We start from the raw sequence: 22,820 nt of genomic DNA, 5'->3' as shown, positions 1-22,820 counted from the left end.
GGTAAAAAGAAACAAGTCTGCATTTGATCTTTCAACACACAATTAAGAAAAATGTTAAAGAATTGGGAGTAATGATATGTGGCATACCAGAAATTGGAGGTAAAATCAGCAGGGACAGTCTGTTCTGATGTCATATCTCACTTCTTTACAAATGCAACCTGTCAAGTCGACATGAAATCCCTCCACTTCTTGGGGAATCCACCAACAAAAGATAAAAAAATCTTCTTGACAAAAACAAAAAGGGACTGTGTTTTTCTGGAGTATACAACTGTAACCCCAGCCTTGTGAGATGTAAACACAGTCTTCACATAATGTGACAGGAACTTCACCTTATTGCGAGGTAGGGAAACTTCAAACAGAATCTTAATATATATCAATGAATGGTTTGAGCCCTTAATCAAAAGAGTGTAGGCAAAGAGGACAAGTACAATAATCAGCTAACTACTGATTGAAAACTGAACACAGTTTTCAAAACACATGACTTTCTTTCACATAACAAAGACTAAAAATGGAGAGAAATGACAAAGAATGATGCACTGCTTTGGCACTTACATTTCCCAAATGTCCTCCGGTAGGTTAGCTGGAATTTCTGTTAAGCCCCTTCCTCGACAATCCACTACATTGTTGCTGCAGGTGCAGGCAGATGGGCAAGTGATGGAACTGGCACTGCATGATGGTGGTTCAGATTGGGAACCTGTGACATAATGAAATCATTACATGCTAGTTTTTAAAAATGACTGCCTGAGATTTTGACAATAAAATGCATCAGCCTCCAAGTTTTCCAGATCCTTCTACCATATTAAGTAATGATTTATTTGGATTCAGTGAATATAATGTGCTATAAATTAACTATAGAGAAAATATATAAAAGGTTACTGTGTTCTTATTCTTCCTTGGTCTCTATTCAATCAGTTTTTCTTCATAGACACTTCTTTGGTCCCCTCTACAATCAATCAAATTAATTTATTCTAAGATTTAGAAAATAAGCCTAGATAAAATACAGAGCATCTCCAGAAGTTGTCTCTGCCTAGAAGTTTCCACTACACCAACTTTTACATAGTGAGAGAAGACTGTCATCAACAATTACTTATGTTTTTGAAATGATGTAAGCTGTTACGGATCAAAGACTAGAAATAGAAAGCTAGTTTTCTCAAGATTAGACAACACAGACAATGGAAACACACACAGAATTATAAAATGTAAGTTTGACACTTCATATCCTTGCTCAATCTAATAATTTCATGGAAAAATAAGAAACTGGAAAGCAAATGTTTAGTATGAGGATATTGTTCTGTATACATTCTGATCAGTTCATTAGATTCAACTTTAATTGTCAATAACATTTTCAAAACTGTAGCTATAATACCAATTTTTCTTGTGTTTGTGAATCTTAGATCTAAATTTTTTTTAATTTTGATATACACACACACACACACACAAAGAAAAAGGTTTTGCCACACTAATTAATTTTATCAAGATGAAGCAGTTACTGATGTATTTATGGTAAGTCACACTTCCAAGCTGCATATAACAAAAGAAATCTCGAGCATCTTTTCGAGCTATGACCAGACACAGAGGACTGAATACAAATGCTTCTGGTGGTAAGATGTGACAAAATGCTAAGAGAAATCAGACAAACTGGTACTTTCCTAGATTATGTAGATTATAATCACCTTAACTGTGGTATCACAAATAATGTGAAAACATGGCAAGCTACACACAGTGCCCAGGGTGTGTCTTGGAAAAAGCACATGGTGGACACTTTCATAAAATGTAAGTGCAAGGTATATTATTATGTCAATTAAAATATTTTATATACATATACACATTGCAACATTCTCATGTACTCTGTTGATTTATGCCTAAATACCCTCTGGTTTACCCCTTAATTGTGCACAGCAAAGTCAACTCATTGTAAAGCAAATGTACACATGCGTATATTTATCAAAATCTGAGTATGACATAAACATCTGATAAGTAGCCAAGATATTTGGAAAACATAATATGCAAGAATTGCTTTTGAAGAATAGCAGCTAGGAGGCTTTTTGCACCTGGGGAAGAACAAGATCCTAACATTGCTGGTTCAGATGCTGCTGGCAGACTGTCTACCGTTTTCTGAAATGCTGCTTGTGACAACACCAGAAGCAAAGCTGTTCCCAATGTGTGTTCCTGGAAGAGCAAGGAGTCCCAAGCAGCCTGGTCTAGGGGGTGGCAACCCTGCCCACAGCGATGGGTTGGAACTAGAAGAGCTTTAAGTCCTTTCCAGCCAAGGTTTCTGTGATTTCAACTTCGTAAGAAATGTTGCTGAATTGTAGTATTGTGTTTGAAATTTCTTTTTATTGCATCATCAGTGGACTCATAGTCAGGACAGCAAAAGAAAAGTTAAGTTTCGAAGCACTGTATGTTTTAAATACAGCTTTTTTTTGATGCTAATCAGAGCTGTGAGTGACTCCCATTCAGCAGACCAGCCCTCAGAACTCCAGTTCAGGAATCTAAAAATTGAATTTTCAAAGGTAGTGACCATCTTAAAAAACAATGAATGTCAGAGGACATCTGTGGTATAGGTAGGAGTCACATTCATCCTCCATGAGAGTGTGAAGCTTTCATAATGAGATGATGCTTCTCTTTGCTAAAATACCCTGTTGCACTCACAATCCACTTTCCAACTTTTCTGACAGCTACAGATAAGCAGTTTACAAGCAACAGCCTTTATCTTAACACACAGATGGTTTGAATCCTAGAACAGCTTCATCCTGCAGAACCAGTTAGGCAAAAACAGAGTATAAAAATAATTCAATAATGTAATTAAAATCTAAATTCTAGTGCATATGCTCAAGGAATCAACTTGATATTTTTTATCAGACAACCTGAACATTAACAAGTTTCAGTTCCAAAATCTTAATAGACACCGTCTTAACACAGTCCAAATATGTGAGCATGTGTGTAATACAGTGCTTAAGTTCTGGCTACTAGAATAAAAAAAATCCCTAAGCTTCACTAGTTAAAAACATATATGTACAGCAGACAAGACAAGCAGCTCAACTGGGCCTGTCTTCTGGCCATAAAAATTCAGGGCAGACATATCACCATTGTGAATTAATAGAATTCCTTCAAAATTAATGGAGCTCTGCTGCATATCACCAAAAGCACTGCCAGCTCTGCCTTTCACTATGCAAGGTTTCTGTAAGATTTTAACTGTGAATGCTTCCAGAAGTGGATTATAGTGTTTCAAAATGCACAGGAGCCTCTTCTATCTCCACACAGGAACAGGAGATTTGTTTTTACAACCTCACCACACAATTTTTCCTTGTTTCCTTTGTCTGTCTACATCGTAGTGTGATGTCCAAAACAAAAGAAACAATGAAAAGTGCAAACTAAACACATCAAGCCTTTCCAGACTGGAAGAAATGCTCAGAGTGGGAAGGAACACTTCAGAACAACCCTTGCTCTCCAAAAGGCAAAAGGAAAATTGGCAGCAAGGTCAAGTCTTCTACACAACTTCTATCACACACAATAGTTATGCTTGCTGAAGAGATTTGTAAAGAGAGGAAAAGGCATTTTGCAGTTATACCACTACAACATACTGCTGCGCGTCACAGAAGCTTTAATAAACTCCCTTTTCATCAAGGTACAATGTCAAGAAAACCCTGAATTACTGCCAGCTGGAGTTTTAAGAGCCTGTTCCCAACTCTGCTGTATTTAAATCAGTATCTAGTACAAGACTCAGTAGAGCTCAGCTCATCACCTCCACATTTTGTGCACCACGGTACTGCTGAGCGCTGTGTGCTAATGGAACACTTTGAAAGGAGGTTATTATATTAGATGCTCTGAAAAGCATGACAAAACAACAGAAAAACAAGTCTTCCTTACACAGAAAACAAGTAGCAGCAGCGACAAGGTGCTAATGAACGTCCCGTTACAGTAAAGTATCTCAGAACTTTCCAGAAAATGTTTGAATGGAAAGGTGATAAGGTAAGCTCTTTGTGCTGGCTGCTACACCTCCCACATCCTCTACAAAGAAGGACCTGACACATCGCTGACTGAAGCCATTGGGAGTCCTTTAATTTACCCTGCATTTGGAGCTAAGATTGTTTACTTCTGCTTTTCCGCTAGGAAAGAGGAACTGCAACGTGAACAAAATTCTGGTCTAGGGCTAGTGTGTAAAACCAAACCAAACCAAATGAAACCAAACCAAAAGCAAAGCCACCAACTAGTTAGCCATAGAGGTACACTGAGCCAAAAGAAAGAGAGAAAGCCATATAACAAGTTTATTCCTAGTGCACATGGAGCTGAAATTGGATGATAAAATAACACCGAAGATGTGTAATGTTACGGGATCTAACTTCTGCTGAAAAAAGTGAAGCAAAAAGTGAAGAAAGAGGCTGTGTTTATGTGGCTCTATTTCCCATATATAATGACTGATTCCTTTATTTTTATTTTTTTAATTTCACTTTAAAAAGTATGGAAAAATTAAGTTTTTATAAACTTAATTTCTTATTATAAACCTGAATTCTTGGAGAGCCCCAAAATATCCAGTACTCCTGTCACTGCTCGCTGACATTTTACGCTCAGTGTAAAAATACTTTGATCCATACTGAATGCAACCCCGTACAGTCAGTGAAATTCCTCCTTCACAAGCAAAAATACATCTAGATTGTAGACTTCTGAACATTTTAGCAGAACAAAAAGACTTTGTGAACAAACTGTCAACCTGTAGCATCCAATGGTTTTATTAATGTTTTTCTTTTGCAAAGGGAAAAATACGTATTATGGATGCACACTGAGCAGGGATCTAGCCCCTGTTACATCAGCTTTTACTAAATCATTAAACTGATAAAGAAAAGGTCTCTTTAATAATGTTGTAAACAGTATTTAATATTTTATTTAGCTGATTCCATTAAATTAGGATGTTGGCTTAGCTACACAGTAGATCTATAGAATTAAAGCACCAAAAAATCTAAGAGAGTTTAATTAGTTTAACGTTTGCATACATGTGGAGAGATGGTAGAAAAACAAGTGCATGTAGGCTATGGAGTTTGAAGTTCAGAAAATTAAAATTTGGATTTGAATTCCATAGCTACTAGAGGATGAGAATAATGACATATGGAGGAACTCAATGCAATAAAAAGAATATCTGAAATTTAAAGATTTCCTTTTGCTGCCAATACTTCCTGAAAAGAAAAGACCTGGGAAAATCGTAAGTATTTCAGGATTCCTGTTTGTGTTCTTCACAGCTGGTGGAAACAGCAATGGACAAGTCAGTTGCATTTATGCCATCTCCTTTCCAAAGGTCTTGCTGTCACCTTATCATTGCAGATTTTTTTTTCTCAGTTTCACACAAGCACTGATTTGCTATCTTAGCTGTATTTTTCTCTAATTCTTAAAAATCATCAACACAATTATACGTGTTGTTATATAAAAATTACCCTATCGGAATGTGGAAGCTAGAATAGGAATCCTGTTGACAAAAATTACTATGCTTTTTGTGCTTGATATAATGGACTGGCAGTGTCCATGAGAAGGGTAGTTGATATCTGGCATTTCATCAGCCTGCAATGCTTTACGATACAGTTTCATACTTCAGGTTAGAGAGAGAGCAGAGATGGGGAGAGGCTCAGAACTCAGCAGTTTATGGAGGAATTAAGTGCTCTTTTCAAATAAGAGTCTCGTTGGCCTCTAGCCTTTTAAGAACAGCAAATAGACTGATATTACAATTAGCACAGAATGATTATGGAGCAGAAATGAAGAGTCTAAATGTCACGAGCATTTAAAATAAATTTTGCAATGACTAAATAAACTAAATCTCATTTGCACTGACACCCATTTATGGCACGCTAAGTAGTGTGCTTTATTACCTCCTCACCTATCCAATGCCTTTGCAGCAGCTCTCTTCTATCAGAAAAATTCTAGTTATTAGTAAAAAAGTATTGATGGATTTCAAGCAAATCTGACAGGATTTAATGGTTAGAAGTCTGTGGTGACTTTAAATCCTTTTAAGTACGGCAGGCATTAAACTATTGATCAATAAACAAAACAGTACAAGTATTGCAGATCTGTGGGTATGTTATGACCTTTTGTGGTGTAATTAAATAACTTCTTACAATACTGGGACATCTGAAATCAATTACTACTACATGAGCTTTTACTGGGCTTCACTGACAAAACCTCAAAAAGATACCTAAAACAGATGTATTGCTTTGAATAGTGTTTACAACCCAGCATTCAAATACAACTGAACACGCACAGTCCTGCAGAGAGATATGAGAAAGACAATCACAACTATCTCCAATTTTCTCCTTCTTTAACAATGGCACATGCCCCATAATGGAGGAAAAAAACTGTGTGTTTATTCTATAGGAATGTACAGTAAATGGTTTATGCAAATATTTTCGTCCTTGGTTCAACAGATTTTCACTGAGCACAGCATTAAGAATTTCAGAATTAGTGACTTAGGCCTCAACTGACGATGTTAATACCACCAACTTCACTGTCTGCAAAAAATGGCTTGTTATGAATATTCATTATTTGATTCAAGTTCACTGTTTTGTTGAACATTCCCAAACAGTAAGTTTATCTGTTAAAAATTCATGGCAAGTGAACGTAACTCTTCTGTAGGCACACTCAGTACTAATTGGTTTACAAACAAATATTGAATAATAAAGAAGAAAATATCTAAGGGAAGTGAAAGGAAGGCGTGGTGTAATAAGCAAGGCCTATTTTATTCTACTAAAGTCCTATTTTGGATGTTTTGAGATGCCCTGATAAAGTGAGACCACTGAAAATCAGACCTCACATCCCAGTGTTTTACCCTAAAAACACTATTTGCAATTATTTCATTAACAATGATAACCCCCAAATTGCATGCAGTATTTCTAAATGAAGTGGAATGAAGTAGAACAAAGAAACAAGTTCACCTGCAACAACTGAGGTCTAATGGGTAATTTGTTCTTCTGAGGGATTAATAAAACTGCAACAGAACCTGTGAGACAATTGAAGTCATTACAAAACTGTGACAAAGCCGTTCTTTGAATATCTTTTTCCATCCTGGCAACAGAGATCTACTTTCCTAACAGCAGCCAGAACTTACTTTTCTGACTACCATGCCCTGAGGAAAGCTGCTAGCATGTATTTGGTTCTCTGGGTTTATACAGATAGGTTTCTGTAGGCTTTCCCAGTGCCTTTCTGCTGCTGTGACTTGTGCCACAGCTCATGGTATCCACCCAACTCAGCACTGAGCATCACGGTGCGTTCCCACTGAATACCAAAACAGCGTTACTGCACTACTAATGAAACAAGCCAATATTTTTGGACATAAACATGAAACCTAATCACATTATTATTCTTAGAGCAACAGTTCAAAAGCCAAATGGATGAATAATTATACCTGAATCTGCCAGTTTTAAACAAGCATTTAAGAATTACACATATTGCTCTGGGAAAAGAGAATTCCAGTACAGAGGTAGTCATACTAAAAAGGTACAAACATAATTGTGTGACTGTAAAACTAAATCTACTGTAATTGAAAGCCAATTTTAAGCTTTGGTCTTCAAAGATATATTAAGTGCCTGAATAAATATGAATTTTACCCTCAGATTTGCATAAATAACACCATATGTGAATCTTGCTCATGAAGCAATGCAAGTAGATTCTTAGAGTATAAACTCATGTAACTGCTAATGCTACAGTAAATTTAAGTTGGTAATGGGAAACTCGGTGTAATCAGACAACAAACTCAGGTAAACAGTGATGAGTATCTCTGCAAACCTCCTGCAGGTTCTCACTTCTAGAGCAGCTAATGAATGCACGGTATTGAAATGTTTCTTTAGACTAGATCTCAATGTTAGTTTGTGCTGCCAAATTATAACAGGAGATAAAAATTCAATCAGAGTTCCACAAAAAGTTTCTAAGAATATTCAAAGCCTTTGTTTTGTTGTTTTGTTTTTTTTTTCCAAAAGGCTTTAGAAGTCATACAGTACTGAAAGTTCTGCAGAGACCCCATTGTAAAGAGCACTTACTGAATCTCTATTGGTCATAAAAAAGCTAAAACAATGAGAAAAAAAGATGATATTTGTCTAATACAACTCATAGGTTACTCTTTGGGAAATCGGACATTCAGACAAAATGCTTCAGCTCACATCTAAAAGCAATAAAACAGCTGTACAGTGAGGATGTCCGCAAGGCAAAAGATGAGAATTCACACATACACAGAAAAAGGCCTCCTCTTCCTACCTTGTTTCTTCAGCTTCTTGTGACCACTAAGCCTAAGGGCCATTAGCAGCCCTACTCTGTAAGAACTGAGGTATGCTGCATGGGGAGAAATCACCCTGTTCCCTCAGGAGCAGTAACTGCTGCCCTGTGCTGGCAAAGCTTGCATCATTAGGAAACATTCCTCCCTGCTTTTTAGTTCCCAGGAAGCACCAATCTTCCATGCTGGCAGTACCTCTACATCCCATGCTGAAAGAAACAGACCCACTGCTAATTATGCAGATATACCATTGTGCAGCTTTCTAAATAGGAACAGATGGGGAGGAGTTCCCCTCTCCACACACTTTTCCTTTGGCATCTTCTGAATGTTCTCATTAAGACACTAAGCTCAAGGAGTGATATTTTATTAGTTACTCGTTGTTGGTTTTCTCCTCAACAATATGCTATGAAGTTATTAAGAGCAAGATGGAGAAAGACAGTTCACTGAGTTTTGTGTTCAGGGCCAGAGAGTAACAGCTATATTTTAAGACCATTTGACCTCACCTAAACAAATAAATCTGCTTCCTCCTTCCAGCTTCCCATCTGCATTAAGAAGCAGGAAGCTAACATATTTTCATTATTTTTCTATCTCAGCTGCAGTTTCAGAGTATAATACAGAAACTAGATCTTCTACCAAGATTCAGATCTATCCAGTATTTTCTTAAATTCAGTATCAGTTTATTTAGCCAGAAATCACTGTACATTTGGCTCTTTTTATTACTCTCTCACCTCAGCTTCAGACTGATGCAACTCTTAGTGAACTTTCACCGATTTAATGCAGAATTAAGAAATAAGTGCTACCAATGGTGTGACTTCATGAACCCTCTACTTCAGTTTGCAAAGCTTTACAGATGTGCTAATGTGAGTGAGAAAACACTACATGACCTGACATAACTGATCAAGACGTAGATTAATTTCAGCGTCAACAAGAGCAGGTAGAAGAAAAATCAAGGAGCAATAATACAACTCATGAGAGAGCAAAATGAAATAAAAAGATTATTCTAAGGGAGCTTGGGAGAAAGGGAGCAGAGAAGGACAAACAGACAAAGAGCCAAGAAAGAGGCCATGAAACATCTGAACGTAGCAAGGAAACATGGTTTGATCCAATCAAAGACTGGAAGGCTCTGAGGATATGGCAGGACACACACACAGATGCTTGTCTGCTAATTAAGGGAATATGAACAGTTCCCAGGCATCACAGTGCAGGTAGGATTTCAACTGCCATCAAATCTTTGCTCCCCTCTCTCCTGTCACAGCAACATGGAAGTGAATTGCAAGGTTATAGTGAAGAAAGAGAGTGGAGATGCATCTCCTCCTATTTGCAGCTCATCAGCTGAGACACTCACGCTCTGGTGCCAGGTTAGCCCCTTCCACAACATTTTGGCTTTTTTTAGGAGCTGCAGAACCACACACTTCTCAGAGTTCTTTAAATCAAAGCAGCTGCATGGGGCAAGAGCATGCTTGAAGATTTCTTTGGGAACAGATATTTCTAAGGCCCGGATCCAGGCAGGCTGCTCTGTCAGGGTGGCTCTGGAGGAGAGATTCCTGTACAAAGAGGAGACAGCTTGCTGAAGAGCCAGCCAGAAAACTCTGGTGGGTGACAGGACTGCCAGAAGTACGCGATGCTCTCCCCAGTGCTGAGATGCCAGCCAGTCCCAACCCTGCTCAGTTCTGTTAATGACCCTTCCCCTGCTTCCTCAGAAACACAAATCCAATTAGACATATTTGCAAACCTTTCTCCAGGCAACTGCACATTATTTAATCCTACACATTAACCTACAGTTCTCAGTCAAATGCTCCTGGGCACAAACAAGTGAGATTGGAATAGCTTTTCTACTACTCACCACTTGCCTGCAAGTGCTGTTTGAATTAATATTTTTATAATTTACATGCTCAAGCTGACCAGTATTTTTTGAAAAAAATTAGCTTCAGTTTACACAGGTATATTGGCACAGATCTCTGATTTCAGCAGTGTTATATTGAGAGATCTTGTACACAGTGCTAATAAACCTGACTGTATAGGACAGATAGCACTCTGTCCAGAAGGAAACAAGAAACTTGTCTTCTATCTATAGCACATCTCTGTCAGCATTTCACCTCTTCTTTTCCAGTTTACATTATTCCTTGAAGCACTCAAAATTTGTTTCAGAAGCAGTGTTTGTCGTAAGAGGATTTAACAAAAAAGTATTTTTGCACAGGATTCAAACAACAACCAGAAGTTGTTGAACAGGGTTATTTTTCTACCTTCCCTACATTATTTAATTCTCCTCTTTCTACTCTGAAATATGCAGCAGTACAAGCTTTGAACTGGAGTACTCTGATAAAGCCCATTTTATAGTGGAGGAAAAGTTGAGATTTTTCTTCTTCTGTAATGTATTCCCACTGCCATAAAAATACAAGTACTTGAAATTCTGAGCGTGTATTAAAACAAAGTAGTTCAGTACACTGTATTTCAGCACTTCGTAAGTATGATGCAAAGAAGCTTTCACTGCCAGCTAGAGGGTAGTTACAGTGATTCATATAATCTTAAACTGTATAAAGTTCCTTTGCAGAGGGACAAGTTCAGTCCACCATTCACCTCCTGTTCCAGTGTGACTTCATAGTCAAACAGGAAAAAATGAAGCTGTAAAATCAGCAGTAAGACCTGTAATAAGAAGCAGAGAAGATTTATAATCTCTTTAAACTGACAATCCATGTAGGTTTTTTGTGAAAGCAGCAGATACGAAACCTGAGTTCTCTGCTAAGTCCTCCACTAAAACAAGCTCTTCAAATGTACAGCTTTATCAGGATGTGTGATTTCCCAGATGAAGGCTAAGGGATACAGTATGAACTGTCTCACCGGAAGCTTCTTTCCTTCAATTTTTATTAATTTATGCTTTAATAAAAAGCAGGGCAATTTTGAGAGTTCTCTTTTACATTCTTGGTTCACCATGAAGCTGTTAAATAATCTTTTTTTCTTTTGGAAGTAAAAGGCTGCACAGAAAACTCCATTTTGATGAGTTCTGTCTATGTTAGATTTCACGTTCAGCAATTATTATCTCCTCTTCTGATTTAAACCAATTTTCTTTTTCTTTCAGATCACTATATCATAAATCCAAATAACTGAACTCACCCTCCATCTGAAACTTCATTTTGTAAGACAGACATGCTCTAGTTACATCTTTGGTAAAATGAGATTCTGCTAATAGCTCAATCAATTATCCCCTTATTTTTATCCTTCCTCTGCCAAGATTGTCAGATCTCTAAAATTTTCTTTTTGCTAAGCTTTTGATGTATTTTTTTTTGTTTGTTTTTCAGATATTCTGAGCACTTTCAGATCTCCTCAACTGCACAGAAGAAGGACAGTCCTCCTAAAAATCATGCCACAAAAATCACTGGTGCACAACTTCATTTTCCATGTGTCCACAACACTTCCTGCAACCTCCAGGGCTGGATATTAATTTACCAGCTATGATATTGTCAAGCTTGGGATTAAACATCTCTTCTCAAGTTAGAACCATTTCTCTCTTTGTTGCATGTAAATGAACTTACACACACAAGAGTCAAGCCATGCATCAGGAGATGCTTTAGGAAGTGGACTCATAGATGGCGACTGACAAATAAGCAAAAACAAGTACAAAACAGCAGAACGAATCCTTGAGACACCTGTTATGCAGTTCTTATATTTACTCTCTTTAGAAAGGCTTTCATGGTTACAAACGTATCTAACCAGTAGGCAAGTCAAGGCAGGTACCAAAATATATTGGGTGGTGTTTTACTGTAATGTCAGGTACGGTACATTTAAGTACAATGCAACTTCCTTACAAACAAACTCTGTCTTCTTCAACTCAAACATCTAAAATGAGCTCAGGGGCCTTGGGGCTTATTATGCTAAAGCTTACTGTACGCTATGTTCCTTTAATTTTTTTTTGTTTGGCTAAACTACAGGCCTTTAATTTAAAATATGCATTAGGAGGGACCTATCTTCTTCAGACACATATAGGCTTGGCACTAATACAGCTGCTGAGTGCTGACCTGCTACACCTCCATGCTTGCTTCCTGTCTGATTCAGGTCAGTATTCCCAACTGTAATTTCTAATAAAAGAAGTGACCATAACTGTACCTCTTCCTTCCCTGTTTCATACTGCTTTCGTGTGTTTGGCTTATCTCTTAGGCCCACAGTGTGTTTGGCTATCCTGACTGCTGTTACCACCAGAAGGTCTGGATAACATACAAGTGGTGTAGCTTCTGTGCATCTTGTAACACTGCAGTCTAACACACCAGGCTGTAGACCTGCAAATTTTACCATTTTGTCTGCCAAATTATCTCCAAAATTGTGTCTGATATCTTCCCTTCTTTTTCACAGCATACATGCTCTTATGTCTTTCCTCTGCCAGAACTTTTCTTTTCAGTTGAATCTAGAGATTTCTTTTTCCAATTTTTCTACATTTTTTTTTCTTGTGTAAGACGCATCTCTATCACAAAAGCCAAGTGCAGATCTGGAGGCTTGATGAATGGGCCTAATATATAGACACATAATTTGCAAGTTGGCCATCAGCTTCATTTATATACAAGGAAACTTGTAGACAGTGAAATGCTTTGGCTCCTGAAGAATCCTCCTTCAGTCCCTGGGATAAAATCTGCCCCTGCCATTCCATAATCCAATCATTTATCAACAGATTCAGATTAGCATTTTCTATTTCCTTTCCTTTATATTCCAGTCAGCTGTACAGCTCTTCCCCTGAGAAACGCCAAATTATCTCCACTTAGCTGATTACTTTTGTTGATATCATTGCCAATACCAAAGGAAAAAAATAATAATTTGAGAACAGAATTATTAACTGAAATCCAATAATTCACATAAAGCTGAGAAAAACAACAACTTGATCTATTATTACACAGTTTAGCTATGATAAAAATAAAACAGCAGTGCTACAGAGTGGCATTCAGATACAACACAATAATTTTCCATTCCCTGTTTTTATGCTAGTATCAATACAAAGCCGTCTGCTGATAGAGAAACAAATTGGTGTCATTACCGGAGCAGACGAAGTCCTTTTTCTGCACCTCGGCCACAAGGAAGCCCCGCAGGCTGACCGGCGCCAGGCAGAAGGTGAACTGCCCGATGGTGCGTCGCTGCCGCAGCCAGTCGGACAGCCAGGCCAGGTGGCAGTCGCAGTGCAGGAAGTTGGAATGCAGCCGCCTACAACACAGGGAAGAGCCCCAGAGTTACCAGCGGTGTTATAACGAAGGCACAAAGCACAGCAAACAAGTACGAGGCTGCCTGACTCTTCTCCGCAGTGTAACAGGGATCAGTGTAGGTTACTGGCTCTGGCTCAGCCAGGTCTCAGCTGTCCACTCTGCCATACCATGCACAGAAACACCTACATATAAATTCAACTGTTTTTCATAACTATGTAATCGTGACCATTCTGGAGAAATGAAGATACTGAACTTTAGAACTTCATTTCAGAAGTAACTGCATGAATGAGGTGGAACTGAGTGAATTTAAAGGATGCCTTTTACAAACAAGAGGACCAGACTGAAAAAACAAACGATAGGTAATTCTTCCCTCCTCTCTCCTTTTTAAATAAACGAGAAATAGTAATTAAACAAAACTAAATCAAAGATCTGCAGAGGCTACTGATACTTTGCATGGTCCCCCGTTGCCTGTATGAATTCACCAATGCTCTTTTTACTGTGGCAATTTAAGACAAGTATTTAGATTCCAGACAGGGCTCGTGATGAAGAAGGGCCCTCAGCAGTGCTCCCTTCCACATGCCTCATGCCTGGCACTGCACACTTCCAGAAGCATGATCACATTGGGAAAAAATAAGTCTGCCACATTATGATGCATTCAGAGAGTGAATTTGGTATTTTTAATAGCTACCAAAGTTTAGGTCAAAACAAAGGCCCAAGATGTTAATTATTTCATCCTTTGCAATGACTCATGTATTTGCAGTATTCTAGCAAAGCTGAAATGATAAAACAGATCTGTCAGAAATGGTTAGACAAAGCATTATTCACTGGTATTACAGGCACTGCACACAAAAAAGACAACCCCAATTGGTGTTGCTGGATTTAGGCTTGTCCATCCAGCAGGGAAGGTGTCTGTCTGTCTGTGAGCCCTTCCTGCTGCCAGCTCTGGTGTGGGTCCCAGTCTGTATGCTGGGGTGGGCAGCCACAGCTGGAGGGTGCAGATCTGGGACTGAGTTTGCTCTGTGGAGATGGAAAGCACCTCCTGGGAGAGCTGTGAAGTGTAATCGTTTTAGAAGGATGGCTACAAGACACTGGTTTTTTTAGAGATTATAAAGCTATTTAATCAACACTGCAGTAAGTTAGATTTCGAGTAAAATGTATTGTTATTAATTTGTCTGGAACACTTTGTGTCGACTGAAAGCAAATAAATGCATTTACAAAGAAAGGGAAGCAAATAACATCTAGTCAGAAATTATCCTACGTACAACAATGCTGCTCTAACTGCTAAAGAAAGCACTGCATTTACATGCTCAGAGTATTGTCCCTTCCTACCATGGCAGTCAGCTATGATGTGTGAATGACTTCCTTCAGGAGCTGGAGTTTGGCCCATTCCCTGTATCCTGGGTATGGTAGGCAGGAGGGAATATTACATTTGCTTTTCACAAAAGGGGCATCTTCCCAGATCAGAGTTGGCGAGGTTTGTTCTGTTTTTCCTCTCATTAAATGTGTATAATTAGTTTTTGGGTTTCCCAGTGTTAGTGGTGTGAACTGTCACCCCCTCACCAGCTCCTCTGGTGAGGGCATCAGCAGAGCTCCACTGTTGTTCATTCAACTTTTCCACAGCCTGCTTTTGAAAGGAGCTCAGCCCGTCAAGCTTAACAGGGCAAATGGAATATGTTTTTTGATAATTAATAATTTAAATATCAATAATTAATTAATAATTAATAGCCACGAGTAGTTTGATACACTGATTCTCTGCAAGCATGAAAAGCAAGTGATTCAGGACAATTTCAGTTTACCCTTAAATATAAATAATAAAAAATTAAATAAATTACACAATTCCCTATCTCAGCAGTCAAAGTGCAGAGATAATGGGATATTTACCATTAAGCAAATAAGTATGAGGGACATGCTTTAATATAAATAAAGCTGTTTCAAGCAAAGGAAAGCAGATCAATAAAAACTAATTCCTGTCACTTCCAATCAAGGTTAAAAGATCAATGAAACTTAGCAGAAGGAAAGACAAGACAATGAAAAAGGTTGCACAGGAGAGTTGATTCTCTTAAAGAATTCTTCAAGTGCTTCAAATCTTACTAGTTTTTTTTATTATTATTATTTCTTTTTCCCCTGAGAGGTCACGTTCAAGTTGAATATGCTCTTTATTTCTCCTTCTCTGTTCTTAAATGAGCAGATTGTTTTGAGTGCTGTGACAAAAACGCTGTTTATCCACAAAACCACCACAGCAAACGCAGCTGTGGCATAGGCAGCCCCAAACATCCTGCTAATGGATCCCATAACATGTAAAAGAGATATAGAGGGAAAACACCATCCACACCTTGCTGGGCCTTAGGGGACACTCAGACTAGGGTTCCCTATAAGATCTTCTAAAAGTATGTCTAAATGTGAAGCTTTCTGAGAAGGCAGAAAAGTGGATGATCATTTAAGGAAAGCGTAGAGCCCTAATGATCCATTTGACCTGAATCTGCATCCACAACCAAGAGATTAAACAGTGGATGTTGTTCAGCCGTTGTGATTCAGATTGGTATTTCATTTCATGGAAACTGTTCCTTGAGGCTGTGTATTAATGTGGGAGAAACAAGTTACTAAGTGAAATAAGGCCCAGGAAAGTAGAGAAAATACTACAATTTTCACTTCCCCTCCCCCCAAAAATCTTCATATTAATATTTTTCATTGGTGAACAAAAGCTGATCAGTTTTATGCCTGCTCAAATCCACATGAGCTGTTTGTAACTATCCATTTGAACACAACTTAGTTGTGTTAAACCTAAACAGTATTAGCCTAAAATCTGAACAGAAGATATTCAGAAAGTATTACATAGCTATGCAAACTTGCTTTATCAATGATTATAATTAATAAAATATTATTTATGAGAAGTGATGATTCAAAGACAGAAAAAGCTTTGAATAGGAAGAAGTGGAAGAAATTAGGAAATACTATTCAACTTCTTTGCTTGTATTACATTAATTGCTATTTTCATGACTTTTCTCTGACTCTGTTGAGACAGATGGAAGGAAATACAGAAAATTAAAGCATTTTATTGTATTTCCACCTATCTATGCTGGTTTTTTAATCCCTACACTCTACTCCTGGAAAGGATACTGCGTGTTATTTGGCAGTCTTTGGAGACTAAAACATGCCACTCAATATTGATGAAACTACCTTCACAGAACATAAGGTGAATGAATACAAATGCAAGTTTGTAAAGGTGCCCTTTTAGCCACAGACCCTAAATTAAATTTCCAGCAAATCCTTTTAGAGCAGGTCAGCATTCATGTTCTATAAAATGTGGCTCTCAGAATTCAATATAAAAGCTTCCCTTTATAAATCCTATTTATGACTTCCTTCCTTTTTTTTTTTTCCCCTCTATTTTTTTTTCTTCTTCCCTTAATTACAGCAGAGAAGGATTAGTCAGTGTAAGCCTCCAGGGAGCTATATACAAAGCCATCTCCGAAATTAAACTAAAAGGAAAATGGCAGAACACATTGAGCTCTGGTAACAGACAAGACTGATTGATCTGAAGAAACCAAGCAAATTTTCTGGACCACCGTGGTTGAAGGAGAAAAGGCAAAAGCACAAGAACCCTAACCCTACCATTATCTGCTTTATCCGTTCTCTTCTAAAATAATAATAATTAAAAAAATGTAGTTCTCATTTAAATACTTACATTAATTTCTATGAAAGTAAATGTAAATGAGAGGCTATCCCTCACAGAGTGACACGAGTAAGAGGCATTTCCGTCAACTCAGTTAATTTTCCTCTCACGACTTTACATATACATACATGGTACCCCTGCCTCATTTCATTTTTCAGCTGCACGAAAATAATTTAGGCTAGTTATTATTACCTTTTCTTTACTTCTAAGAGTAAATGCCTCTTGTTTGGTTTCAGATTTTGGAGGTCAAAACAAAGTGACTTCCTTTAAGCTTTTATTCTGAAGCTGAGTGTTTCCTAAAGGAATAATTTATCTGAAGAAAATGCTATGGCTAAAATCCAGAGATACACACAGTCTGATTTTATAGTCTTTCTATTTTCTTCCAGTTAATCCAATCAGAGCTTTTCCAATGGAATGATGATCATCTGTAGAAAAATTGATTTTCTGGCCAGGCTGAGTGGGGCCACGCTGCAGGTTGAGGCCTGGCCCTGGCCCTTACATGATGACAAATACTCCAAGTGCTGGCTTAGCCCATTATAATTATATTCAAAGATATTACTCACAGAGTCCTGATCTTTGGCATATGGTTGAAACTGGTAACAGGAATGCGGGTGATGTTGTTGTTGTTGAGAGTACTGTTGGGGAAAAAAAGAAAATAAAATTGAATCACAGATTGATCAATTATTTACATCTCTGCACCAACACACTATTCACAAGAACAAGCTGCTTCACTCATCAACAAATCTGCTTGGCACCAGCAGTAATCAGTGCTGACCGGTACCTCAGACAGTTTGGGACATGTCAAGAAAGATATTTTTAGAGCAAATAACTATAAAAATGGATGAGGGTTACTATTTACCACATCCAAGCACTAGGGAGCACAGGAAACGAGTTTCTACCTACTCTGAAAACAGACCCAGACTTTTTAAGCTGCTACCGTGCTGGAAAATCTGGGGCTAGCTGATTGGAGACACGTCAAACTTGTGTGACACAAAACGAAAGCTTTGGACTTGAAGTGCTCGTACTCAAAATGAGAGCTGCTGCCTCGCACAGCTTGTTAATGTAGCTGGTTCACCCAGCCAGACAGCTCAAATGGACTTTCTGAAAACACACGGGCGGATGGGTACATCTCTTCGGTTTCCTTATGAAAAAAATATGTGGGAAGCAGGCGGGACTGTAATAAAGCATGCCATGACCCAGGCGTGTAAGGATTTCTGCTCCTCTATCAAAGCAGAGCTTAAAGAGAAAGAGCTTGAAGAGAAAATGATCTCAAGCTGCTGGTAGGGACCCCCTTAATGCTTCTTATGAAAAATGAACTGACTACATTATCATCGGCTGTGTGTGCTGCTCCCATTTACGTAGCTCCTAATTATATCAATGACTCTCTAGCAAATTAGAAGCTATAAAGTTGATCAAGATGGCACAGGAAATGGAAAGCACTCCAGCAAGGCATAATTGCCATGCTCAGGGCTTCAAATGTGCAAACACAGAGCCCGTTTGCCATGAGAGATGTCAGCTGGCCCCATCCCCTGGTGCTGCTGCAGCTGCCCAGACGAACGCGTGTCCCCACAGTGCAGCAGCAGGCAGCAGGCCCTGCCTACGGGAACAGCCCAGTGCCCTGCAGCACCACTGGGGTTGGAGGCAGCGCTCTGGAGTGTCTGTGCATGAGGTGAAGGAAGTATCTGCTGAAGCACCATGCTACCCTTCCCTGAACTGTTCTGCTGTCGTGACAATACGCGTTTACTTAGTTTAATCAAAAGCTCTTGAAAAGGTTTTCAGAACTCAGCTAGCCTTCTTGGTCATGTGCCAAGCTAAAAACATTTCACAGTTCTGCCCAGAAATCCCTTGGCAAAACCGTCATCTACAACATTAGCAGATTAAAGTTAAATTAGATTATATCGCACTACCTTCGCTATTACTTGATTACTTTGTTTGGCTAATGATGCGGGATGAATGCTTTTTGTGGACAGCCAGCCAAAACAAGCACGTACAACAGAACTTCCACACGTGAACAAGGATACATTCGTGTGTACAGCACACCCAACCCTCAACATATTTATCTGCCATTTGTATCACATCCACATTTGAAAGTTCACAAATGGGGACTCACTAATGGAATTTCTAATTGAACCAGTATTTTCTGCAAACATAAACATGTAATTCACCCCCTGCCTCAGCTGCCTGATACATCAAATTGAGCTATGCACTTGGTCAGAAGATTTCAGGTATGCACCGATAAGCAACAGCAGTATATAAAGTCAGCTCACAAAAATTAAGTCACACACACATAGCTGATGTTCCAGTAGGTCACACATGGCACTACAGGATTCAGTGGAAGCCATAGGAATTCAAAGACTTTGCAGTGATTTCAGGATGCAGGCTGGATTCAGGCAGAACACGATGTGGCAGGGAGCTCTGCCCTGCCAAGGGCACAGAACATATCCCTGTCTCCCAGCACAATTCTTCATCTGCGTGTGGAAAGGTCAGCACCTTTGCTATGGTTTGATGATTCAGAAATATTTTTAAATTTCTTAAAATATTTCTGTCTAATAGACAAAGCATTATTTTAATCACATACAGCATTTCTGCTTGCAAAATATTAGATGAAGGAGGCTTAGTCTTTGCCCCCAGCACGCAGAGGTATCCCATAATTCATCAACAAATACATAACCCTCCTTCTAAGAATCCTATGTCTGTGCTGAATTTATATACTCCTTTAACAAAAATTTCAAGGATAAATCTAAAAGATAACTACTGCACAGATGACTTATTAATATATTATTTCATTGATATTTAAATGTTAAATATAATGAAGGCAATAAAGCACCTATGATAACAGCAATTATTTCAGGACAAAAAGGCCAAATGCTGCAAAGGGCACTAATTGACAGTGAACTGCCGGCACTGAGCTGCAGCTGAAGGAATGTAACGTGCTGCTCAGCAGGCATTGCTCCAGCACAGGGAGAAGAACTCTTTGGCTTCTGAACAGGGACATATCAGGGAGAGGAGTGCTCCAGAGGCATTTTGCAAAGCTTTCTGTCATGCACATGAAGCCTTCCCAGTAACGATTTTAATGGCATCCTGATGGGAAAGCACACACTAGAGCAGCATCTTTAATGTGAAAGGAAAAATAAATTCTGCTCCATTCATTTGCTAGCAGCTTCAAGGCCCCGCTCTCATTTCTATCCCACTAAGATTCAATTCTATCAGAAAAGATACACAAACATCAGGGAGCTACAAAAAAAAGAAAACTACCAGAATCTCTCGAGTCCTCCAGTGTTGTTTGGGGAATCATAGAATTACAGAATCACAGAATGGCCTGAGTTGAAAAGGACCTCAAAGATCAGCTTTCAATCCCCCTGCTATGTGCAGGGTCACCAACCACCAGACCAGGCTGCCCAGAGCCACATCCAGCCTGACCTTGAATGCCTCCAGAGATGGGGCATCCACAGCCTCCTTGGGCAACCTGTTCCAGTGTGTCAACCACCCTCTGTGTGAAAAACTTCCTCCTAAACTTCCTCCAAAAATTGTATGCTGCTGGGTTCTCCCCAGCCTTGTGCCTTCCTCCCCTTCCACAGCCCAAATACCCTTGCCCCTTGCACTGTCCTGTTATTTAGAAGTCCTCTCCCTGTAAACTATTTGCATCCAAAATGCTGAATCAGGAAACAGAGGTTATATAAAATATTATTTATGCCAGCAAACTTCCCACCTTGAGCCGTGATCCTTGTCAGATCATGCCAGCTAAGCAGAAGCAGACTGCAGCAGTCCTAAGGGTCCTCCAAGGACTACTTGGAAGACGCATAACGTGAGATCAGCAGCCTTTGAGGTGGTACATCCTCCAGCGATACGTACTGTCACAGTCCCACTGATTTCAATTTACAACCCCAGAGGAGCTCCTTTCCTAACTCACTTCTCTGCCAGTAGCCCAAACTGGATAGAAGCACGCACAGCGCTGCGTTCTTCCGTCTGACGAACAAAGCTGATTTATAGCCCTGACTAATCTGGTTTTTGTAAAGGAAAGAATGTTCAGTTTGCAATCCCACCACGACCTGATAACAATTACCTGTCTCCTTTCACAAACTCCTTGCTCAAATTTAACAGCATGCAGCTGCAGTTCTGTTGTCTTCTGCCTTGCTCCAAATTCACATGCACCACTGTAGTTCACTGACAAAGAGACATTAATTCTACACTAAGTGTAATTAAATCAAAATCGTCAACAAGCAGAAATGTCTCTCATGTGTGGATTGCTGCTTTTGTTTGTTTTTAAATAACATTGGTACATTGTCCCTGTTCATTGCAGGGGAATTGGACTAGATGACCTTTAAAGGTCCCTTCCAACTCTAGGGATTCTATGATTCTATGATTAGTTTTTATTCTTCTCTCCACACTCTTAAATAGGAATACAGGTGTTCTAAATGAGAGAAAAAAAGATAGTTTGGGAAGGAAAAAAAAAGAAAGAAAAAGAAAGGATTTACATTTCGAATCCCACTAATTATACAACTATCTTATTTAAACTCCTCAGGAACTGTAAGCATCCCTTAGAGTAATTCAGAGAGAAATCCCCGGCTGTCAGACCAACAGTTACACATGCTCAGTTCTTTAAATTACAGAGTACACAGAGATTTTGTTTCTCTTACTTGAAATTTAATTAGTGATATAATTAAGAGCATATAATGAATATCAGAATGACTGCTGACTTATTCATCTGGAATAATAATACTTTCATTACAGTACATCTCCCACTCTGTTCCAGTTAAATACTAGAGAAGCATCTTCTGGCAATGTCGTCAGAAAAATGTTCAATAACATAACAGAATTATCTGAAATGTTAACTATTTCATTTCTTCAATTAGTACTTCGATAAGTAGAATGCACATGAACATTCTCCAGTCACATTTCAAGTGGAAAACACGTAGAAGAGTTGGTTTCTTTTCTCAAGCACTTAACACTGATGACAGTAACAATATCTGATGCATCGCTGCATCTCAGCCTAAAAAAAGTTATGTTGTCCTATTTTGTCATTAACACAAAGTAAAAATTCTTATACAAATATCAGTTTCCCTAAGCCCAAGGCACATTTGTGAGCATCAGTACAACACCTACAGCGATGCTTCCTGTTTGCAGTCTGAACTGAATTCAAATTAAAGGGATGGGGAAAACCTGTCATAATAGGGCAGAACTGAAGACATCCTGTGGTTTTTGACTCCAACAGAGACTGATTTGCTCTCATATTCCATTTCGGCAGCTGATTAGCACGAGCAGCTAATCAAATTGAGAAATTATATGGTAGATTAAATTTCTGATTAACACTTTTGTCCATGCCTTAACAAGCATCTTCCACAGTTACCAGAGGTCGTTGTGCTGGCCATTCAGGTTTTTGATACACACCAGGATTCTGCTGGGTCACAGTTTGCAGCATTTCCAAAATTCTCAGCCAGCAAGAAAATAATCAGGCCCACAGACGCTCATACCCAGCAGAGAAAGAAAACCTCAAGTTACTCAAACCAATATGCATACAATCACATCTAGCACTGTGCTATACACTGCCAAGTAATGTGATAGGTAAAATGAAAAAGATCTGAGAAGGAGCCAGATTGTTTATTGTATTTTTGTTTTCCAACTTCTACCCTTAGGAGACAGAGATTCTTTACAGGTTTCTAAAACACATCATTTGATAGCAGGAATCCTGCAAACAACAACCCTCGTTTGGCAGCTCACTCTTTGG

At 38.8% G+C, this 22,820-nt stretch overlaps 1 protein-coding gene across 7 annotated transcripts in view; it reads right to left on the bottom strand.

The window, feature by feature from the left end:
- Positions 1–22,820, bottom strand: part of SLIT3 (slit guidance ligand 3) — a 538,052-nt gene that overhangs the window by 164,456 nt on the left and 350,776 nt on the right. For all 7 annotated transcript variants that reach the window (XM_031598017.2, XM_031598018.2, XM_090150937.1 and 4 more), the window contains 3 exons: positions 17,659–17,730; positions 13,263–13,426; positions 553–694 (listed from right to left, as the gene is read on the bottom strand). In XM_031598017.2, coding sequence (XP_031453877.2) covers positions 553–694; positions 13,263–13,426; positions 17,659–17,730 — 378 coding nt within the window. The remainder of the gene's footprint in view (positions 1–552; positions 695–13,262; positions 13,427–17,658; positions 17,731–22,820) is intronic.

This window comes from Phasianus colchicus, chromosome 15 (genome assembly GCF_987193195.1).
Source record: "Phasianus colchicus chromosome 15, bPhaCol1.hap1.1, whole genome shotgun sequence".
Classification (NCBI taxonomy): domain Eukaryota; kingdom Metazoa; phylum Chordata; class Aves; order Galliformes; family Phasianidae; genus Phasianus; species Phasianus colchicus.
This window is presented reverse-complemented; position numbering and strand designations above follow the sequence as displayed.